At 56.3% G+C, this 20748-nt stretch overlaps 1 protein-coding gene across 1 annotated transcript in view; it reads right to left on the minus strand.

The window, feature by feature from the left end:
* The window catches only part of ACSF3 (acyl-CoA synthetase family member 3), a 69123-nt gene that overhangs the window by 15590 nt on the left and 32785 nt on the right, over nt 1–20748 (minus strand). The window contains exons 8-10 of the mRNA XM_031658624.1: nt 14913–15039; nt 3900–4099; nt 3338–3411 (exon numbers count right to left, since the gene is read on the minus strand). Coding sequence (XP_031514484.1) covers nt 3338–3411; nt 3900–4099; nt 14913–15039 — 401 coding nt within the window. The remainder of the gene's footprint in view (nt 1–3337; nt 3412–3899; nt 4100–14912; nt 15040–20748) is intronic.

The following is a 20748-nucleotide window of genomic DNA, read 5'->3' on the forward strand; positions in this document are numbered from 1 at the left end:
TGGTAGCCATGAATTCCAGATTACATGTGCTAGAAATATCAGTGGGGACTGGAATAATAGAAATTAGGTACTAGGAAATGAGAACTACTATTAAAAGAAACTGAAATATGGGAAGCAGCTTTGGAACTAGGTATGAAGCAGAGGATTGGAAAAGTTAGAGAAAGAAACAAAGGAAAGATAGAGAAAATTTAGAACTCAAAGTGTGCTGTGGTGGACCAGTGAGTCCGGGCTGGGGGTGAATGGATGGATGAGGACTTGTTGAGACTGGACAGAGGATCGGCTTGGTGGCATGAGCCCAGGGATGACCCTGGAGCTGGAACTTGGATTTAGAATGAGGTGTAGAGGTTACAATTTGCAGCTAAGCCATGTGTTAGAAAAAAAACCCCTAGCCCGAGTAGCTGATTAATCAAGCCTGCTCTTAATCCCAGCACTTTGGGAGGCCAGGAGGCAAGAAGAGTGAGATCAAGATCAGGGAGATCGAGACCATCCTAGCTACTGCAGGTGGAAACCCGTCTCTGCAAAAATGCAAAAAATTGGCGAGAGTGGTGGAAGTAGCCTGTAGTCCCAGCTGCTGGAGGCTGAAGGTGGGAGATGGCGTGAACCCAGGGCCCGAGCTTGCAGTGAGCTTGAATCGCCACGCCTCCAGCCTGGGAGACACAGCGAGACTCCGTCTCCAAAAAAAAAAAAAAAAAAAAAAGAAAAAAACCCCCAATTTTCTGGGGAGAATTCAAGGCTGACTGCAGGGAAATGTGAATGCGGTAAGAGGCAGATGTTAGCTGCCAGAACAATGAAAATATCTCCAGGCATGTCAGAGACCTTCATGGAAGCCCCTCCCATCACAGGCCTAGAGGCCTTGGAGGGAAGAATGGTTCCGTGGGCCACTGCTCTGAGGGACACTGGCCCCTGCATCCCTGTTGCTCTGGGGCTAAAAGGGCTCCAGATACAGCTCAGGCCACTGCTCCAGGGCAGTGAAGAGAAAGATGGGGCTGGAGCCCCCACACAGAGTCCCCACCGGGGCCCTAGCTACTGCAGCTGTGAGAAGAGGGCCACTGTCCTCCAGACCCCAGAATGACCCACCGACAGCTTGCACCATGTGGGGCACCTAGAAAAGTTGCAGGCACACAACAGCAGCCCATGAAAGCAGCATGGTAGCTGTACCCTGCAGAGGCACAGGGGTGGATACCCATGGCCTTGGGAGCCACCTCCTTGCATCGAGTGTAGCCTGGATGTGAGACATGGGTCTAAGGAGATTTTGGGGCTTTAAGATTTATTGGGCCGGATGGGGTTGCTCACGCCTGTAATTCCAGCATTTTGGGAATCTGAGGCAGGTGGATCACTTAAGGTCAGGAGTTCGAAAGCACCCTTGACAACATGGCAAAATCCTATCTCTACTAAAAAATACAAAAATTATCTGGGTGTGGTGGTGCATGCCTATAGTTCCAGCTACTTGGGGAGGCTGAGGTAGAATAGCTTGCAGGCAGAGGCTATAGTAAGCTGATATCACGCCACTGGACTCCAGCCTGGGCATCAGAGCAAGACCCCATCTCAAAAAAAAAAAAAAAAAAAACCAAAAAAGAAAAAAACAAAAAACGATTTGGTGACTGCCTTGCTAGGTTTTGGACCTGCCTGGGGCTCACAGCCCCTTTGTTTTGGCTGACGTCTCTCTTTTGGCACTGGTGTATTTAGCCAATGCCTGCACTCCCACTGTATCTGGGAAGCAACTTGTCTTTGGTTTTACAGGCTCATAGGTGAAAAGAACTTGCCTTGTCTCAGACGAGACTTTGGACTGTGGACTTCTAAATTAATGCTGAAATGAGTTAAGACTTGGGGGACTGTTGAGAAGGTAGGATTGTATTTTGCAATGTAAAAAGGACATAAGATTTGGGAGGGGCCAGGGAGGATTTGGATTTGCGTCCCCACCCAAATCTCCTGTTGAATTGTGATCCCCACTGTTGGAAGAGGGACCTGGTGGGAGGTGACTGGATCACAGGGGTGGATTTTCCCCTTGCTGTTCTCGTGATAGTGAGTTCTCACAAGAACTGGGTATTTGAGAGTGCGTGGCCCCTCCCCTCTCCCTCACTCTGTGACCCCTCCCTCTCCCCTCGCTCTGTGACCCCTACCTCCACCCTGCTCTGTGGCCCCTCCCCCCCACTGTCCCCCCTCCCCCCCTCCCTCCCCCTCCTTTCCTCCTTCCCCCCACGTTCTGTCCTCCACCCCTTTCATTTGCCCTGTGGCCCCGCCCTCCTCCTTTGCTCACTCTGTGGACCCTCCCTCCTCCCTCGATTGTTCTCTCCTGCTCCAGCCATGTAGGATGTGCCTGCTTCCCTTTTGCCTTCTGCCATGACTGTAAGTTTCCTGAGGCCTCCCCAGCCATGCTTCCTGTACAGCCTGTGGAACCATGAGCCAATTATACCCCCTTTCTTTATAAATTAAAAGAATTTGCTGTGGAGTTGAGAGCTAAGGCTTTCGCTCTGAGGCTCAGCCTGGTTCTGTGCAGCTGACCTTTGACGAGGCCACAGCTTAGGTTCAGCCCTGGGTCTGACCACCAGCACTGCTGGCAAAGGGGAAGGGTCTGTGGATCCCATGCATCAGAAACCACCAGGTGTGAGACAGGTGAGGAAAATACATGAGAAAAAAGGTTCTGGAGTAGGTAAAGGCAAAACAAAAAACGCAGGTGAGTTTACAGACTGGGTGGTGGCCGCTGTTGAGGAACCGGCCCTGCCCTGGGTGTGAGGGGAAAGTGAAATAGTGAGGGGATGGTGCTGGGGTCTCCATGGAACTGACTGGAGGTGTGTGAGGCACCTTGAAGACCAACCCCAAGGAGGGCAGGGAGAGGGAGAGAGCCGTTACAGTGCTCCAGCCCGAGGAGAATGGGTGGGCCTTGCGGTTCTGCTGGGGCCCAGCACTGGCTTTGGGGCAGCGAGTGGACAGGCTGCCCGTGGCCTGGTGGGGAAGGGCCCAGTGTGTGCGGTCAAGTGGTGTCAACCCTGGATCTCAGCTCCATGCACCTCCTGCATGGGCCTGGCCTGGCTCATTCGGGATCTCTCCTGGGACTAGGACGGAACCCACCACAGGCCTCACAGGGCCCTGTCCCAGGAATGTGAGTTTCTGCCCCTCGGAATGTTGCCACCAAGTCGAATCTGAGCACAGCTCCTGCCCCCTGCCCTCATCTCTGCCCCCTGTGTGTGGCCTTCAGGTCTCTAAGGACTCTCACTGCTGGTCTTTCTTGATCCCTCACCTCCACCTCTATGACGGACGATGCCAAGACCTAGGGTGGCCCTCACCCCCGGGCCCCAAGACCCCATGAGTGCCCCCTGCCCACCCCGCCCAGCCCTACCTGGCCCACTCTTTGAGCTCCCTGTGGGACAGTGAGTGTCCTTCTCGGACGGTCACCACAGCAGTGACCGCTGGCTATGTCATCCGAACTCCAATCACATACATCCTGCGGGGACCAAGAAGAACAGTTTGAGGACATGGGAATGCCTCAGTGACTCTCACAGGCCGGAGAGTGCCTGGATGCACAGGGGCTGCATGATCTGGCCGCAGCCACAGACTGTCTTGGGAGGCCACTCCGATCACCCATCCTGGTGCTGGCTGGTCCTGTGGGGAGGGAGTAAGGATGGGCTCCCCACGGTGGATCTGGTGGCTGGGCACTCATAGGGGCTCTGCCTTCCCACCCCTTGGCTCTCTGCACTCTCCCTGCACAGGCATCATGCAGATGGGAGCTGCGCCCAGTCAGGCCTGGGAGCTCCAGTGGGCATGGGGTCAGTGGCTCCAACACTGAGCAGGCTGCACCCCCACTAGCCCCATGTGCCCTGGCCAGGGCAGGGAGCAGAGGTGAGTGTCACAGGGACTCCTGCAGGCAGCTGGGACAGCGTCGCCTCATCCGTGATCGTCTAAAACTCAAACATGGAAGGCAGCACCCGTCTCGCCTGGCTTCCCTGGCGCAAGTCCAGCCACACACCTGTGATGCTGGGGTGGGCCAGCAGGTGCCACTCCACCTCCAGGGCGCTGACCTTGTAGCCTCCGGTCTTGATGATGTCCACTGAGGTCCGGCCTCGTATCCAGTACTGGCCGTCCTTAAACACCACGGTGTCCCCTGAGGAAAGGGGGCTCTGGTTAACTGGACATCCTTAAACACCACGGTGTCTTCTGAGGAAAGGGGGCTCTGGTTACTACCCTGTGGCAACTCCAATGCAGAAGCAGCTATGCCAGGTAAGCCCACATTCCTGGTGGTGTGGCCGTGCATCCCAAGGTGGGACTGTGCCCATGAGGTGGGGTCCCATCGCCACGCTCAGCTGTATGCAGTTCCTCCAGGTCAGGTCAGCAGTGGGCCCAGAGCCTACAAGGACCCGGAGGTGCCAGGAGCCCTGCTGGGCCCATGGTCTGCAGACACCCTGCATTAGTAAGCCGGCTCAGGACCTGTTTCTGTCACAGTGATTGATAACCACTGGTCATGGTGGGACACATGGCCTTTTCTAAGCAACAAGCACAGGGTCTGATGCTTTGACCCTCCCTCAGGATGGATGCCAGGGTGTGCTGGGCCTCCTGGCTGTGCTGCTGCCGCTACAAAGGCCCCCAGACGGCACCCCTGGGACTGCAGCGCCCCTCATGCAGGTAGGCTCTCGGGGAGGCGCCAAGACCCACCAGGCCCTGTCCTGCCGTCTCTCAGGCCCACAAGAGAATCCAGACCAAATATTCATAAAACAAGTGCCTGGAGCCTCCTGCTGGTGCCCGTCTTTTGCCCTCCGCACCTGACCATGCTGGTCCTAGAACAATGGCCGGGGCTGCCCCACACTTTCCTTCCTGGAGCCCTCCTGTGGGCACTGAGCTTCCCCCATTTCTTTCTTTCTCAAGTAGCTCAACACAGACACCACCAGCCACTGAGGGTGAGAAGTCCAGGAGAGCAGGCTGCAGCCTCAGAACATGTCTCATGACGAATGGGCCTGATGCTTGGCGTGCCCGCAGTGTGTGTGCGAAGCGTGGTGTGTGCAGGTGTGGGTGTGTGCTGGCGTGGGTGTCTCTGCAGTGGGTGTGTGTGAGCAGGTGTGGGTGTGTGTGTGCAGGCGTGGGTGTGTCTGCAGGTGTGGGTGTCTCTGCAGGCGTGGGTGTGTGAGCAGGCGTGGGTGTGTGTGCAGGCGTGGGTGTCTCTGCAGGCGTGGGCGTGTCTGCAGGTGTGGGCGTGTCTGCAGGTGTGGGTGTGTGTGTGCAAGCCTTGGTGTCTCTACAGGTGTTGGTGTCTCTACGAGGCGTGGAGTGTGTGTCTGCAGGTGTGTCTGCAGGTGTGGGTGTGTCTGCAGGTGTGGGTGTGTCTGCAGGCGTGGGTGTGTGTGCAGGTGTGGGTGTGTCTGCAGGTGTGGGTGTGTCTGCAGGTGTGGGTGTGTCTGCAGGTGTGGGTGTGTGTGCAGGCGTGGGTGTGTGAGCAGGTGTGGGTGTGTGTGTGCAGAAGCGGTGTATCCCAGGGGTGAAGCCTGGTGCTGAGGGCTCCAGGAGTGGCAGAGTCAGCATGCACCCCATCCTTTCTGGCCGAGGGCTGTTTCTGGCACAGTCAGGCCTCGAGACCCTGCTGCAGGCCTTGTTCAGGGGTCACTCCCTGCCTGGGCCTGGCTGCCTCTGCCCTGAGATGCTTCTCCTGAAGCCAGTGCTCAGGAAGGACTGGTGGGGGCAGCTTGCAGAGTCGTCCATTCCCTTGGCGCCAGGCCCCAGATCCCCGCTTCTCAGTGAAGCCCTGCCTGGCCTCCAACCCCTGGGTCGTCACAGGCCCCAGCCTGCCCGCTGTGCTGCATGCAGGGTTTCCACTGAGCCATGCAGAGGGAAGAACCCCGAGGGTCCGCGTGCAGCATGGTGCCATTCTCAGGGCCCCAGGCTTCTGTGCTGGAGAAAGTGGCAGCTACACCTGTCGGAAAAAGGCTGTGTCTGAGACTCCCCAGCAGCACTGGGCAGAGCCAATCAGTGCAGGACTGAGACCTGTCTCTCTGTGACGGTTCTGAAAGGTGCTTCTGTGCTCAGAACGCATGTGTGGCATGTGGGGACCCTCAGTGCTCAGAGCGCGTGCTTGGCGTGCGGGGACCCTCAATGGATGGTGGCAGTCGTGTGTCCGTCCCACCCCGGGCATCAGAGGGTGGTGCTGCTGTCAGCCCAGCCAGCACCCCAGGGCCGGCTCCACCCTCCAGCTCGGCATCCCCATCCTCACTGCTGCCGGCTCCACCTCAGCTCATCCCCATCCCCTCCTGCGGCTCCACCTGCTTCGGCATCCCCATCCCCTCCTGCTGCCGGCTCCACCCTCCAGCTTCGGCATCCCCATCCCTCACTGCTGCCGGCTCCTACACCCACTCCTTTCGGCATCCCCCATCCTCACTGCTGCCGGCTCCACCCTCCAGCTCGGCATCCCCATCCTCACTGCTGCCTGGAGCCCCTTCTGGGTGTAGGGAGAGACTTCCCACACTGCCACAGAAAGCCCAAGTCTGCGATGTCGTCTCCTGGGCCCGGGCCTTTGCCCAGAGCGCCTTTGCCTGGCTGCCTTTGCCTGGCTGCCTTGGCCTGGGCGTTCCTGGCAATCCTCGCCTGCTTGGCCCCACTCTGGGCCCGGGGCCCTTCAGGGTCCCTCCTGCTGCACACACTGGGGGCCCCTCTGCCCTGGTGCCCCTCGTCCACCTCCCCTGGCAGTGTCTTGTCTGCAGAGCCTGGGCACCACCACCATGCCCATGCTTCCCTCCAGCCCTGAGCTTGCCCGCTGGAACATGTCCGGGCTTTGTTGAGTTTCTCAGTGTGAACGGCCTCAGCTCGGTCACACCTCCCTGCCCATTCCCAAACTGTCCAGGCGCCATACTCACCGCCTTGCTGTGCCTTTGCCAAGGGGAAGAGTGGCTGGTTTTGTTCTTCCAGGCTGGGGCGGCTGCTATCAAGGGCTCAGGGGCATCCAGACCAGGGTTTAAACAAAGTCTCAGCCAAGCAAGAAATTAGATTAGGTTCCGGGAGAGGTCTGTCCTCTGACAGCGAGGCGACTCAGAAGGTTCAGAGGCTCCAGGGCAACTTCGCAATCATTGTGAAATGCACGTCCAAACAAGTTAAATAACCTTTACGTTTTATAACAACCTATTTATCAAAATGCATTGATTCTGGAATTGGAGTTGGCTGCCAATGGGCTGTGTATCTCCCTCGGCCTGATGTGTGCATTAAAGGAGTTTTGTTCTGACAGATACAATGTGGCAATCAATAAGCTCCTATTACCTGGATTTATGAGCTGCTTTTGAATTAGGTGCTGGTATGTCTCTGCCTTCCTGTAATTGAAGAAAATAAATCTCCCGGGCGGTAGCGGTGGCTCCAGCCTGTAATCCCAGCACTTTGGGAGGCGAGAGCCGAGGCGGATCACGAGGTCAGGAGATCGAGACCATCCTGGCTAACTGCAGTGAGAAACCCGTCTACTAAAAATACAAAAACTAGCGGGCGGGTGGTGGCCGAGCCTGTAGTCCCAGCTACTCGGGAGGCTGAGGCAGAAGAATGGCATAAACCGGGGCCGAGGCTTACAGTGACTCCAGCCTGGGCTGACAGGCGAGACTTAAGTCTCAAAAAAAAATCTCCCAATACTCAGATTTGAATTCTCTGAAGTGTGGGTGGAGAGAGGTGCTGCAGTCCCCAGTCCCCCAGCGAGACCTTGTCTGTGGGCCTTGGAGGAAGCACTCCCGGCCGGGGGGTGTCCTGACCGGCACGCAAGACAAGAACAACGCCTGTTCTGCTGTGCAGATCCGGTTCCTGAGCCTGGATCTGGAGTGACACCAGCCCCCAAAGCCCGATCCCAGGAAACAGGGTGAAGAGAGGCCCAGAACTAGTCTGTCGGACTTTTGCTCCCAAATGGCACTGATGCCAGCAACAGAATGTGAAGCTTGGCCCCTGGTCCTTGAGGAAAGCGCCGAGGGAAGCCCAAGCCCCTGCCCTGAGACCTCTGCCCCTGAGTCCCCGGCCTCCAAGCCTGGAACAGGTGCCCCGTGTGTGTGTGCAGAGAGAGGCAGCTGGAACAGGTGCCCCGTGTGTGTACAGAGAGAGGCAGCTGGAACAGGTGCTCGTGTGTGCAGACAGGCAGCTGGAACAGGTGTTCCATGTGTGTGTAGAGAGAGGCAGCTGGAACAGGTGCTCGTGTGTGCAGAGAGAGGCAGCTGGAACAGGTGCTCCATGTGTGTGCAGAGGCAGCTGGAAACCAAGTTACATGAAAGGCACCACCAGTTGGTTGCCCCTGGGCACCTGGCTAGGGGAGGTGGCTGCAGGGAGGACAGACTGAGGCTCAGAGGGGCAGCAGGGCAGGCGGCCTCCATCGCGGCCAGGCAAAGGCCACCGCCCAGCAGGAGGGAAGGTGGTGGAAGCTCAGGTGGCTGTGGACACTGGAGGCTTCTGCACCTGGACGCCAGTGCCAGCCAGGTCTCCTCTGTGGGCCAAGCGCGGGAGAGGCTTTTTGAAGGCAGAGGGAGTCCCAGAGATGGCCTGAGACCCAGCTCCCTGACCTGGGCTCAGCGCTCACCCGGCGGCTCCCTGACCTTGGTCAGTCCTCACCTGGTGACTCCTCGACCTGGGCTCAGGGGTCTGGGGACAGAGGAGACCCTGTACATCAAAAAGAGGTGGTCATGGCTGGGCGCAGTGGCTCATGCCTGTAATTCCGGCACTTTGGCAGGCCGAGGTGGGGAGATCACGAGATCAGGAGATTGAGACCATCTGGCCAACATGGTGAAACCCCGTCTTTACTAAAAATACAAAAATTAGCCAGGCATGGTGGCAGGTGCCTGTAATCCAAACTACTCTTGGGAGGCTGAAGCAGGAGAATTGCTTGAACCTGGGAGGCAGAGGTTGCAGTGAGCTGAGATGGTGCCACTGCACTCCAGCCTGGCAACAGAGCGAGACTCTGTCTCAAAAAAAAGAAAAGAGGGAGTCACCAAGTGCCAGGATTCAGCACGGCTGGGGCACCAGCAAATCTGAAGGCCAGAAAATGACACAGAACCAACTTCTAACCCAGAACCTATACCCAGCCAAACCAGCAAGCACGGCTGACGGCAGAACGAAGACACGGAGAGACACGCGAGTCTCCAAGTACTGACCCTACACACCCTGCCTCACGAAGCCCCGGGGAAAGCAGTCCCCAAAGCTGGGGGCGGAAGTGAGAAGAGGAGGATGCTGTGGGCTGGGAGCGGAAGTCCTCACTCGCCAGGAGGGAAGGGGTGGTGATGGGAAAGGAGGCGCCGTGGGGAGACCAGCCCAGCCCACGAGGAATTGGCACCAGAAGACCAAGAAAACCAAGACTTTCCTGACTCTGGAAAACAAACAAAGAGGAAAAATCTCAGTGTCTCCTGGGCTCAGTTCTCACTGGCGACTCCATGGTCTCAACAGTGCAGATGCTGTAGGGCCTGAGCCGGGCCACGCCCGAGGAGGGGCCTCCTCTGCGGGAGTCAAGTCACGGCAGTAAAAAGGAGTCCAGAGGTGGCGGCGCTGGCAGCCCTCAGGATGCAGAGACTGCACAGAAGCAGCAGCTGGTGAGTCTGGGGAAGGGGCACGGCTGTGGTTCTTCTCAAACTGCTAAAACCATTTGGGTCTTTAAGCCACGGGTGTGTAACTTTGGCTTTTAAAAAAAACGTCAAAACACTCACCCTCTGCCCAGAGTCCGCGTGTGTTTCTAGGGAACCCAGGCTAAGATACATCTGAAGGCCATGCCCGTCTCGTGGGCCTGGTGGCCCCGCAGGCTGCACAGACGGGCATCTTGCAGGAGGGCTGCGGCCACCCTCCTCAGCATGGCCCGTCAGTCAGCTTGGCACCTGCAGGCAGCAAAACAGGGTCCCTCTCAGGAGCTGTCGCGTGGACGGATGGCTCTGAGAAGGGAAGAGTGGGCTTCACAGCACAGCCGCCCGAGTGCGGGAGGCCCAGCGAGGTCCCTCTGCTGGATGGAAGGGGCTGGGGCGGGCATGGCCATTTCGGCACCTGTCATCCCCACAATCGGCTCTGACCTTGGTCGACACCCTTGGCGCACGGGCTGGCACCAGCCAGACGAGCCTTGGTTGGGTCTTGGGGCCCCACCAGGATGCCTGTGTTCCTTCCCTTGCCCCACAGAGGTGCCCAGTGTCCTGTGAAGGCAGGATGGCCAGGAGAGAGTTTTAGTCCATGAGACAAAGGCCCTAGGGCTTCTGAGAAGGTCCCTCCTCTGGACGAGGGGACAGCTGCAGGAACAGCCCAGGTGTCCCCATCTGACCTCAAATGTGCCATCAGGCCTGGGGCTCAGCGTCCACCTCGTTCCCACAGTGGGAGGCTGTGGGAGGCTGCGAGGCCGTGGGCCAGGACCATGGCACTGTCAGTCCCCACGTGGCCTCCACAGTGCCTGCTGGGGAGCTCTGGCTCCACAGGGGAAACCGTGGTGGCTGGGGCTGCTGTCCCTCTGATTTTCTGCTTCTTGAGGCCAATGAGTCCCAACTAAATCACAAGGTCTCTTTAACCCTTTGCCACTGGCCCAGATGTAAGCACCCAACGGCTGAGACACAGAAGGTTCTGGGGATGCCCAGGGACGCGTGGAGCCCCAGCCGGGCCCTGGAAGCAGTGGGCCCTTGCTGCTGCCCCTAACATGCCTCAGACAGGGTGACAACTAGGCTAGTGCCCAGCGGTGGTGCCTGTGACCACGTGGAGGGCCCGGGTGACTGGGCTGATGCTCAACCTTGGGGGATGGGGCCACTTGGGCCCAGCTCTCTTCTCCCTCCCTAAGCAGGACTTCTCAGTCTGGGGGTTCTCCAGCCACTCGCCTCTCCCCATCCTTCCCTGTGAGCTCCTGGTGGCCCTCCCGGGACCTGGGGCTCTTCCCCTCAATCCTTCCCCGCAAGCTCCTGGTGGTCCTCCCCGGGATCCCTGGCTCTTCTCTGAGGAGCTCCTTCAACAGGTTTCCTCTCCCGGCTGGAGCCTAAGACCCCATTCACCCCTGCAGGGACTCCGGCCTGCCCCACCGCCCCTCTCCTGATCCCTGGATGCCCCCAGGAGGGGCTGCTGCTGCTCCCGCACCTGCCCGGCAGAGCTGCCCACCTCCGTGTCACCTTCTACTCGCCCCAGGCGGCAAATGTGCCTACGTGTCTTTGAGTGAGGGCACGTGGAGTCAGAGCATCTGGAGGGATCATTTTGGTGGTCAGAGCAGTTACTTGAGACAGACCTTTGACATCTCCTTGAGCAGCGGCAGAGACCCCTGGCCTCGCAAACCCCGTGTGATCTTGAGGCACAAGCCGGCTGTAGGCACGGAGGCAGGTCAGGGGGCAGGAGCGGCCGGCATCAAAGCTGGCAACCTCTCCTCTCATCCTGACCTGGAGGAGACTGCTGAGCAGCTGTAGGCCGGCCTCGGCCATCCTGGCCATCCTCGGCTGTGTCCAGCCATCCCCGGCCATCCCCTGTGCCCGCCAGCTTATGCCAGAATCTGTGTGGCAGGAGGGGCTGGCCAGGGAAAGGGTTAAGTTTAATTTCTCCTGATTTCTATTTAATATCATGCTCTCCCGGCAGGGGCGGCAGCTGTGAGCTGATTGCAGGCTCTCATTATGCAGGCGGCATCGCTAATGGCCTGTGACAAAGGCATGCGGCTTCCAGGCCTTACCCCCGAGAGCCAATTAAACACACATACTCCCTTCCTGTTTGCAGCACGTTACAATGAAATTAAACTGAATTTCAAAATCATTTTCTCCTAAAGACATCTCTTTACAATAATTAATGCATGCGATTCCGCCCCGGCTGAAATACGCATTGGCACTGGTGACTACGAGTGTTTCCGCACTCACAGCCCCACATCTCACACGGCTGCCCTCCCCACGGCTCAGGGAGCCCCGCGACTCGCAAAATCCACAGGGCTGTGGTTCCTGTGCTTTCAAAGAAAAAAACACCTTCAGCTTTTTATCTGAATTTAAAAATAAAAGAACTGACCAGGAGCGGTAGCTCACACCTGTAATCCCAGCACTTTGGGAGGCTGAGGCGGGTGGATCACCTGAGGTCAGGAGTTTGAGACCAGCCTGGCCAACAGGGCAAAACCCCTCTCTACTGAAAATACAAAAATTAGCCAGATGTGGTGGTGTGTGCCTGTAGTCCCAGCTACTTGGGAGGCTGAGGCAGGAGAATCACTTAAACCCGGGAGGCGGAGGCTGCAGTGAGCCGAGATCGCGCCACTGCGCTCCAGCCTGGGCAACAGAGCAAGACTCCATCTCAAAAACAAATAAATAAATAAATACACAAGTAAATAAAAAGAACCGCAGCATGAGTCAGGTTGGGGTCGGGGATTCAGAGGGCGCTGGAGGGAGGCTCCGAGCACGACCTGCTCTAGTCGGGTTCCCGTAACTCTGCACTTGAAGGGAAGTCATGGACAGGCTTGTTCCCCCAGCTCAGTGTGCACTAATGGGGATGTATAAAAAAGATAAACTGGGAGGGAGCGTTTGATGTGCTGACCATGTCCTGTCGCAGAGAGGCTTCTAGGGCCCCAGCCCTGGGTCCTCTGCTGATGTCCGGCCCACGAAGGTGCCTCCCAGGATGCCTTGGGAAGCCTGTGAGATGCTGCGTGGGGCACTGGCCTCTGCTCTAGGAGCTCATGGAACCTTTGCTTTGCAAACGTGCGGAACGACCACACACCTAGCACACCCGCCTCACAGCAGCACATGCTCCAGGGCCTCTGGGACCCACAGGATCAGGCCATGAGGCGGCGAGGCTGCGGGCCAACATGGCCCCTTCCAGCACCCCTCAAGGAGCCCGTCCCGCCTGCACGCTGCATTCCTCAGCTCTGCTCCCTGTGGAAAGGCACGGGGCAGACGTGTTTCTGATTTCGGGTCAACAGATTCTGATGTGTGATAATGGGCCTCTCTTTTTGGAAAATATTACTTAAAGGTTATCATAAAATAATGATGTTCAGCATAAAATATAGACAGGCCAAAAAAAAAAAAAGAAAAATCACCACAATCTCACCACCCAGGGGTCAGGAGCAGCGCGCACATCTTCAGGATAAATACACCACAGTGAGTACTTGCAGCCACACGCCCACCGGGGTCCCGCTCTCCCAACGCCCACCCACGCGGTCCGCCCTCCAAATGCCCACCCACGCGGTCCGCCCTCCGAAGGCCCACGCACGGGGTCCGCCCTCCAAATGCCCACCCACGCGGTCCGCCCTCCGAAGGCCCACGCACGGGGTCCACCCTCCGAAGGCCCACCCACGGTCCGCTCTCCGAACGCCCACCCATGCGGTCCGCCCTCCCAACGTCCACCCATGCGCGTCCACTATCCAAATGTCCATCCACATACGTCCACTATCCAAATATCCATCCACATACGTCCACTATCCAAATGTCCATCTGAGAGACAGGACTAGCTGTATTTCCTGGGCCAACTAAGAATGCCTAAGCCTAGCTGGGAAGGTGACCGCATCCACCTTTAAGCATGGGGCTTGCTCACACCCACCAGTCAGGTAGTAAAGAGAGCTCACTAAAATGCTAATTAGGCTAAAACAGGAGGTAAAGAAATAGCCAATCATCTATCGCCTGAGAGCGCAGTGGGAGGGACAATGGTCGGGATATAAACCCAGGCACTGGAGCCCGGAACGGCTACCCTCTTTGGGTCCCTTCCTTGGTATGGGAGCTCTGTTTTCACTCTATTAAATCTTGCAACTGCGCTCTCTTCTGGTCCGTGTTTGTTATGGCTCGAGTTGAGCTTTCGCTCGCAGTCCACCACTGTTGTGGGCCGCCGTCACAGACCCGCCGCTGACTTCTATCCCTCCGGATCCGGCAGGGTGTCCGCTGTGCTCCTGATCCAGCGAGGCGCCCACTGCCGCTTCCGATCGGGCTAAAGGCTCACCACTGTTCCTGCATGGCTAAGTGCCCAGGTTCGTCCTAATCAAGCTGAACACTAGTCACTGGGTTCCACGGTTCTCTTCCATGACCCACAGCTTCTAATAGAGCTATAACACTCACCGCATGGCCCAAGATTCCATTCCTTGGAATCCGTGAGGCCAAGAACCCCAGGTCAGAGAACACGAGGCTTGCCACCATCTTGGGAGCTCTGGGAGCAAGGACCCCCTAGTAACACATCCACATACGTCCACTATCCAGATGTCCATCAACATACGCCCACTATCCAAATGTCCAAATATCCACTGTCCAAATATGCCCCATGGGGTGGGACGCGGGATCCTGGGACCAAGCTGGCTTCTCACAAAGGAGGGGCCAGGCGGCAGCGGCTCAGGGCAGGCTCAGGGAGAGCAGGAGGGTGGCAGTGGCGGCTGCCAGCAGGCTCCAGGGGTGCTGCCGTCTTTCCTGACCGCCACAGGCTTCCTGGGCCACCTCAGTCAGACAGGCAGTTTCCTGCTCACCCACAGGCCTGTTCTGGCAGGCAGAGAGAATGTGCTGATTTGAGGAACAGTAAACGAACAGCCACACTGCAAACCAGCCGCACTGTGGCCGCTGACTTCTGACCCCGGTGGGGAGAAGGATGTGGAGGGCACAAGTGTGGCTGAGCATGGGCGTGGTGAGGTCTGGGTGCAGGGTGCAGGGGTGCACCTCGGAGGTGGGGGGTGCCCCAGCCCACGAGGGGCAGCAGGGTCACCAGGACGGGCTGCGTGGGGCCCAGCGTCTGTGGTCAGGGTACGTGCGTGCCAGAGCGGCTGTCGTGCTGAGGACAACGTGGAAGCCTTGTCACGGGGCACCGGGGCCCCTGGCACTGAGGGACAGGGCCAAGGAGCCTGCTCTAGAGGCCGGTGGGGAGGCTGGGTGCTCAGGAGGCAGCACCGTAACAGCAGCCCCCAGCCCCACCCACCCCATCTTCCGCCTTTGGCTGAAAATTCTGGGAATTCCCAGCCTCGGTGTCACTCAACCTGGGCAGCGAGTTGAGTTCTTGCCTGTTCCCCTCGGGGTCTTCTCCACTCCCACGGGGCTGGGTCCTACCTGTCTTAAACCAGCCATCCAGGGTGAATGCACTTTTAGTTTCTTCTGGTTTATTCCAGTACTCTCGAAACACAGAGGGTCCCCTCACCAGCAGCTCCCCCTCCTTCTCTTCAAGCCCTGGGGTCACCTGTGGAGAATGAAGAAGGTGGAGGTCAGAGCCGGGCACACCGTCTTGGGATTGGCCCTTTCACCTTGTGGGCCGCTTCCAGCCCACCCAGGGCCGCGTGCTTTCTGAAACTGAGTGCTTTGTTGGAATGTTTGGAAAACGCAGGTTTCGACAGGTGGAAGACAACCATGCTAAGCTAAGCGTTCCCCGCTGTCCTCTGCGGGCCCTGGTGCCCGGCCAGGAGCTGGGTGTCCCGCTGTCCTCTGCAGCCCTGGTGCCCGGCCGGGGAGCTGGAGTGTCCCAGCTGTCCTCTGGGGCCCTGGTGCCCCGGCCGGGAGCTGGAGTGTCCCGGCCTCCTCTGCTGACCCTGGTGCCCGGCCGGGAGCTGGGTGTCCCGCTGTCCTCTGGAGCCCTGGTGCCCGGCCCGGGGAGCACAGGTGTCCCTTTGTCCCTCTGCGAGGCCTAATTGCCCGGCGGGGCTGGGTGTCCGCTCTCTGGAGCCCTGGTGCCCCGGCGGGAGCTGGTGTCCCTCTCTCTGTCCTCTCTGCGGGCCCTGGTGCCCCGGCCGGAGGCTGGGGTGTCCCAGCTGTCCTCTGCGGACGCCCAGGTGCCCGGCGGGAGCTGAAGTGTCCCTCTGTCCTCTGCGGGCCCTGGTGCCCCCGCTTGGCTGGGGTGTCCCCTCTGTCTCTGCAGCCCTGGTGCCCTGGCCTTTGAGGCTGGGTGTCTATTGTCCTCTGTGGGCCCTGGTGCCCCGGCGACTGGGTGTCCCGCTGTCCTCTGGGGCCCTGGTGCCCGGCGGGAGCAGGTGTCCCCTCTGTCCTCTGCGGGCCCTGGTGCCCCGGCCGAGAAGGAGCTGAGTGTCCCCCACTGTCCTCTGGGCCCCTGGTGCCCCGGCCGGGGAGCTGGGTGTCCCAGCTGTCCTCTGCGAGGCCCTGGTGCCCGGCCGGGAGCTGGGCTCATCCCCGCTGTCCTCTCTTGGGCCCGCCCGGCGGGAGCTGGGTGTCCCCGCTGTCCTCTGTGGGCCCTGGTGCCCCGGCCGGGAGCTGGGTGTCCCCTCTGTCCTCTGCGGGCCCTGGTGCCCCGGCCGGGAGCTGGGTGTCCCCGCTGTCCTCTGCGGGCCCTGGTGCCCTGGCCGGGAGCTAGGTGTCCTTTCATTCCTCTCAGAACAGCCACAGAAGTAGGTGCTCCTACCCCATCCTCTAGACTCGAGCACGTAACCGGCCCAGGCCTCAGCACTCAGGCCTGAGCTAGACCCAGGCAGCCGTCCAGTCCACGTCTAAAACCTGTGCCCAAATCCCACCTTCGGGCTGTTTCTCAAACCAGGGAACACAGCAGGGGCGTCTGTCCACACCTCGCCCGCAGGGGCTGCGGCAGCTCGGAGCCGGCGGTGCCCTCTGCAGGGCTGAGTGACCAATCACAAGAGGGAAGACTCCGTGGGAAGGGAAGGTGGGGCCCGAGGGTGGGGGGTTCCTGGAGGCCCGTTAGGCACGCGGGCACTGCTGTGGCCCCAGGAAGCACAGCCTCACCGTTCTTCTACTGTGACCGTGAAGAGGGCAGGAGGGAGGCTGGGTTATGTGAGCCTGGGCTGGGGGTCCCAGCAGCACCAGGAGCAGATGGCGTGAGCACGTGGGAGGCCCCGGACACGGTGGGTCTGTGAAGACACCGGCCGAGCCCTCGGCTCATAGGTCAGGAGGGTCTGGGGAGGGCAGAGAAGGAGCAGGGGCTTCAGGTGAGCAGCTGCCAGCTCCACGACCCTCACCCTTCTCAACTGTGAAAGTGGGCAGTGCCCTCCGCAGGGCTGTGAAAGCGTCTGGCTGTGACCCAGGAGGTCAAGGGATGTGTACAGAGTCTCACCGAGGCTCATCACCTGCCATCTGGAATGGACTTCAAAAAACCAGGGGCCAGGGAAGTAGACAGCGAAAGAGCAGAACCTATTTATCTGACGCGGAGAAAGGACGCTGAGACGTCCTGGGGCCAACGCTGCCCCACGGCAGACTCCGCCCAGTGCGTCGTCCTGCTGCCAACCTGCCAGCCTGGGCTCCTCCAGGAGGGGCTGACGCCACCCACAGGGGTGGAACCCCTGCCCCGCATGGTGACAGGGCTGTCCGCACAGTGCCCGGCCTAACTCCTGCTGCTCAGAGCCTTGCGTTTGTTTTTTCAAATGAAACCACGGACTTTGTCTGATTCGGTGAATGTTTTCACTGCTGTCCTTTATCTGCTCCACTGCCATGGTCAGACTGGCCACTGGTCAGTACGTTTGTGGGACATGTACAGACAGCAAGGCAAAGGCCCTAAAAATAAAATGACATTGAGACCAATCCCAGGGAAGGAAGGTCAGACTTCGCAGTTAAGCCAACGAGGTCACAGTAAAACAAACACCTCAACATCTTTATAGAATGTCAACAAGACCAAGAATCTCATCCCTAACATTAAAAATGTCCAGGGTACAATACAAAGTTACTCAACACAGGAGAAAACCAGAAAAATAGCAACTCATATAGAAAAAGAATACGACAGCACTGAGACGACAGTTATTGGAATTATCTGAAAAAGACTTTAAAGCACTATTATAAAAATGCTCCAAAACGTAAGGGCACACTTTGGAAGGCTGAGGTGGGCAGACTGCTCGAGCTTGGAAGGCTGAGGCGGGCACACTGCTCGAGCTTGGAAGGCTGAGGGGGGCAGACTGCTTGAGCTCAGGTGTTTGAGAACAGCCTGGGCAACATGGCAAAACCCTGTCTCTACAAAAAAGACAAAAATTAGCAAGGTGTGGTGGTGCGTGCCTGTAGTCCCAGCTACTTGGGAGGCGGAGGTGGGAGGATCGCTTGAAGTGGAGGTTGCAGTGAGCTGAGACTGCAGCACTGCACTCCAGCCTGGCTGACAGAGTGAGACCCTGTCTCAAAAATAAATAAATAAAAAACAAAAAATAAAAAAAAAGAACAAATAAAAAAGAAAGGGCAAACACTTGGAAATAAATGGAAAAACAGTCTCAACAAAGAAATAACAGATATAAAGCAGAACGAAATGAAAATTTCAAAAGTGAAAAATACAGAAATAAAAAATGTCACGGATTGGCTCAAGAGCAGAAGGACGATGAAGAAATGAATCTGACAACTTGAAGAAAGAGCAACAGAAATGACCCAAAATCTGAACAGAAAGAAAAATAGCCAGGAAAAGTAAACACAAAACACACAAAGGGCTAACAACGTTCATGTTACTGCAGTGACAGAAGAAAAGACTTAAGTGCAGAAAGACGTTTGATAAAACTTGGCTAAAAACTCAAAATTTGGTGAAAACATAAGCCTATAAATTAAAGAAGCTGAGAGAATCACAGACAAGACAAACCAAAAATGTCCAAGCCCAGACACATCATAATCCAATCACTGACACACAGAGAGGAACAAGGGTTCCCACGACCACTGATTTCGCCACAGAAACAATGAAGGCCAGAAAGAAGTGGAGTTTTATTATTATTATTATTATTTTTGAGACAGAGTCTCACTCTGTCACCCAGGCTGGAGTGCAATGGCATGATCTCGGCTCACTGCAACCTCCACCTCCCAGGTTAAAACAATTCTCCTGCCTCAGCCTCCCAAGTAGCTGGGATTACAGGTGTGCACCACCACGCCTGGCTAATTTTTGTATTTTTAGTAAAGATGGGATTTCCCTACGTGGGCCAGGCTGGTCTCAAATTCTTTTTGTTTTTTTTTTGAGACAGAGTCTTGCTCTGTCGCCCAGGCTAGAGTGCAGTGGTGCAATCTTGGCTCACTGCAAGCTCCGCCTCCCAGGTTCACGCCATTCTCCTGCCTCAGCCTCCCCAGTAGCTGCGACTACAGGTGCCCACCACCAGGTCCGGCTAAATTTTTGTATTTTTTTTTCAGTAGAGACGGGGTTTCACTGTGGTCTCGATCTCCTGACCTCGTGATCCGCCTGCCTTGGCCTCCCAAAGTGCTGAGATTACAGGTATGAGCCACCGTGCCCAGCTCAAATTCTTGACCTCAGGTGATCCACCCCTCCTGGCCTCCCAAAGTGCTGGGATTCTAGGCATGAGCCACCACATCCAGCCAAGAATCATATTTTTTTTTTTTTTTTTTTTTGAGACGGAGTCTCGCGCTGTCGCCCAGGCTGGAGTGCAGTGGCGCGATCTCGGCTCACTGCAAGCTCCGCCTCCCGGGTTCACGCCATTCTCCTGCCTCAGCCTCCTGAGTAGCTGGGACTACAGGCGCCCGCCACCGCGCCCGGCTAATTTTTTGTATTTTTAGTAGAGACGGGGTTTCACCGTCGTCTCGATCTCCTGACCTTGTGATCCGCCCGCCTCGGCCTCCCAAAGTGCTGAGATTACAGGCGTGAGCCACCGCACCCGGCCAAGAATCATATTTTTAAAGTGCTAAAAGAAAATAACTGTCAACCCAGAATTCCTAATCCAATGAAAATATCCTTCAGGAAGGAAAATAAAATAAAGCATTCTTAGATGAAGAAAAATAAGATAATTTGTTGCAAGCAGATCTGATCTAAAATAATTCCTGTAGAATGTCCTTCAGACAGAAAGAAACTGGTATCAGAAGGAGACTTGGTACATTGGGAATACAGGAAAAGGAACAGAAGCGGCAAACAGTTGGATGAATGAAGTTGAGTTCCTTTCTTCTGAAGTTCTCTAAAATATTTTTGACTGTTGAAAGCAAAAATTACCATTTTGTCTAATGGAGCTGACAACAAATACAGGTATTACGCTAACCACGCCCTAACGGCAGAGGGTAAGGAACCGACATGGAGGCAGGGATGTGGCTCTACATTCTTCTGGAAGTGTTGAAATGTTGAAATGTTGACTCTAAGGAGACTGTAAAAAGGAAGTATGTACATTGTAGTCTCTGGAACTATTACGGAAAAAACTATGCAAAGACATTTACGCTAAAAAACTTGAGACAAATTAAAACGGAATACGAAAAAATAACCTCAAAGAAGGCAGTAAAGTTAAGCAATAAAACCCTCAGGGAACAAGAGTAAACAAATAGTAAAATGGTAGACTGAAATTCAAGCATATCAATAATTACATTAAATGTAAATGGTCTAAACATACCAATCACAAAGCTTGTCAGGCTGGAGTAAAAAAACACACATAATCCAACTGCATGCTGTCCATAAGAAACTTCCCTCAAATACAATCATACATGCAAACGCCAATCAAAAGAAATTAAAATAGCTATATTAATATCAAAGTAAACTTAAGAGCAAAGAGTACTACCAGAGCATTAAATGTTAATAAGAGTCAATTCACCAATAAGACACAATCATTATAAATGTGAATGTACTAAACAACAGACTTTCAAAATATATGAAGCAAAAACTGAAAGCGGAAACAGGCAGTTATAGATGGAAAATTCAACCCCTTCTTTAGTAACAGAACAAGTGGTGAGAAAACCAGCAAGGATGTAGAAGAACTGAACACCAAGATCAAACATCTTCACCTAATTTACAGAACAGACATTTTCTAAAACAAGCAGGACACACACTCTCGCTCGGTCCCCCAGGCTGGAGTGCAGCGGCACAATCCAGAGCTCACTGCAGCCTCAAACTCCCAGGTTCAGGTGATCCTCCCACCTCGGCCTCCTGAGTAGCTGGGACAAAAGGCATGTGACACCATGCCCAGATAATTTTTTTTTTTAACTTTTTGTAGAGATGGGGTCTCACTATGTTGCTCAGGCTGGGCTCAAACTCCTGGGCAGTGATTCT

Source organism: Papio anubis, chromosome 18 (genome assembly GCF_008728515.1).
Source record: "Papio anubis isolate 15944 chromosome 18, Panubis1.0, whole genome shotgun sequence".
Classification (NCBI taxonomy): domain Eukaryota; kingdom Metazoa; phylum Chordata; class Mammalia; order Primates; family Cercopithecidae; genus Papio; species Papio anubis.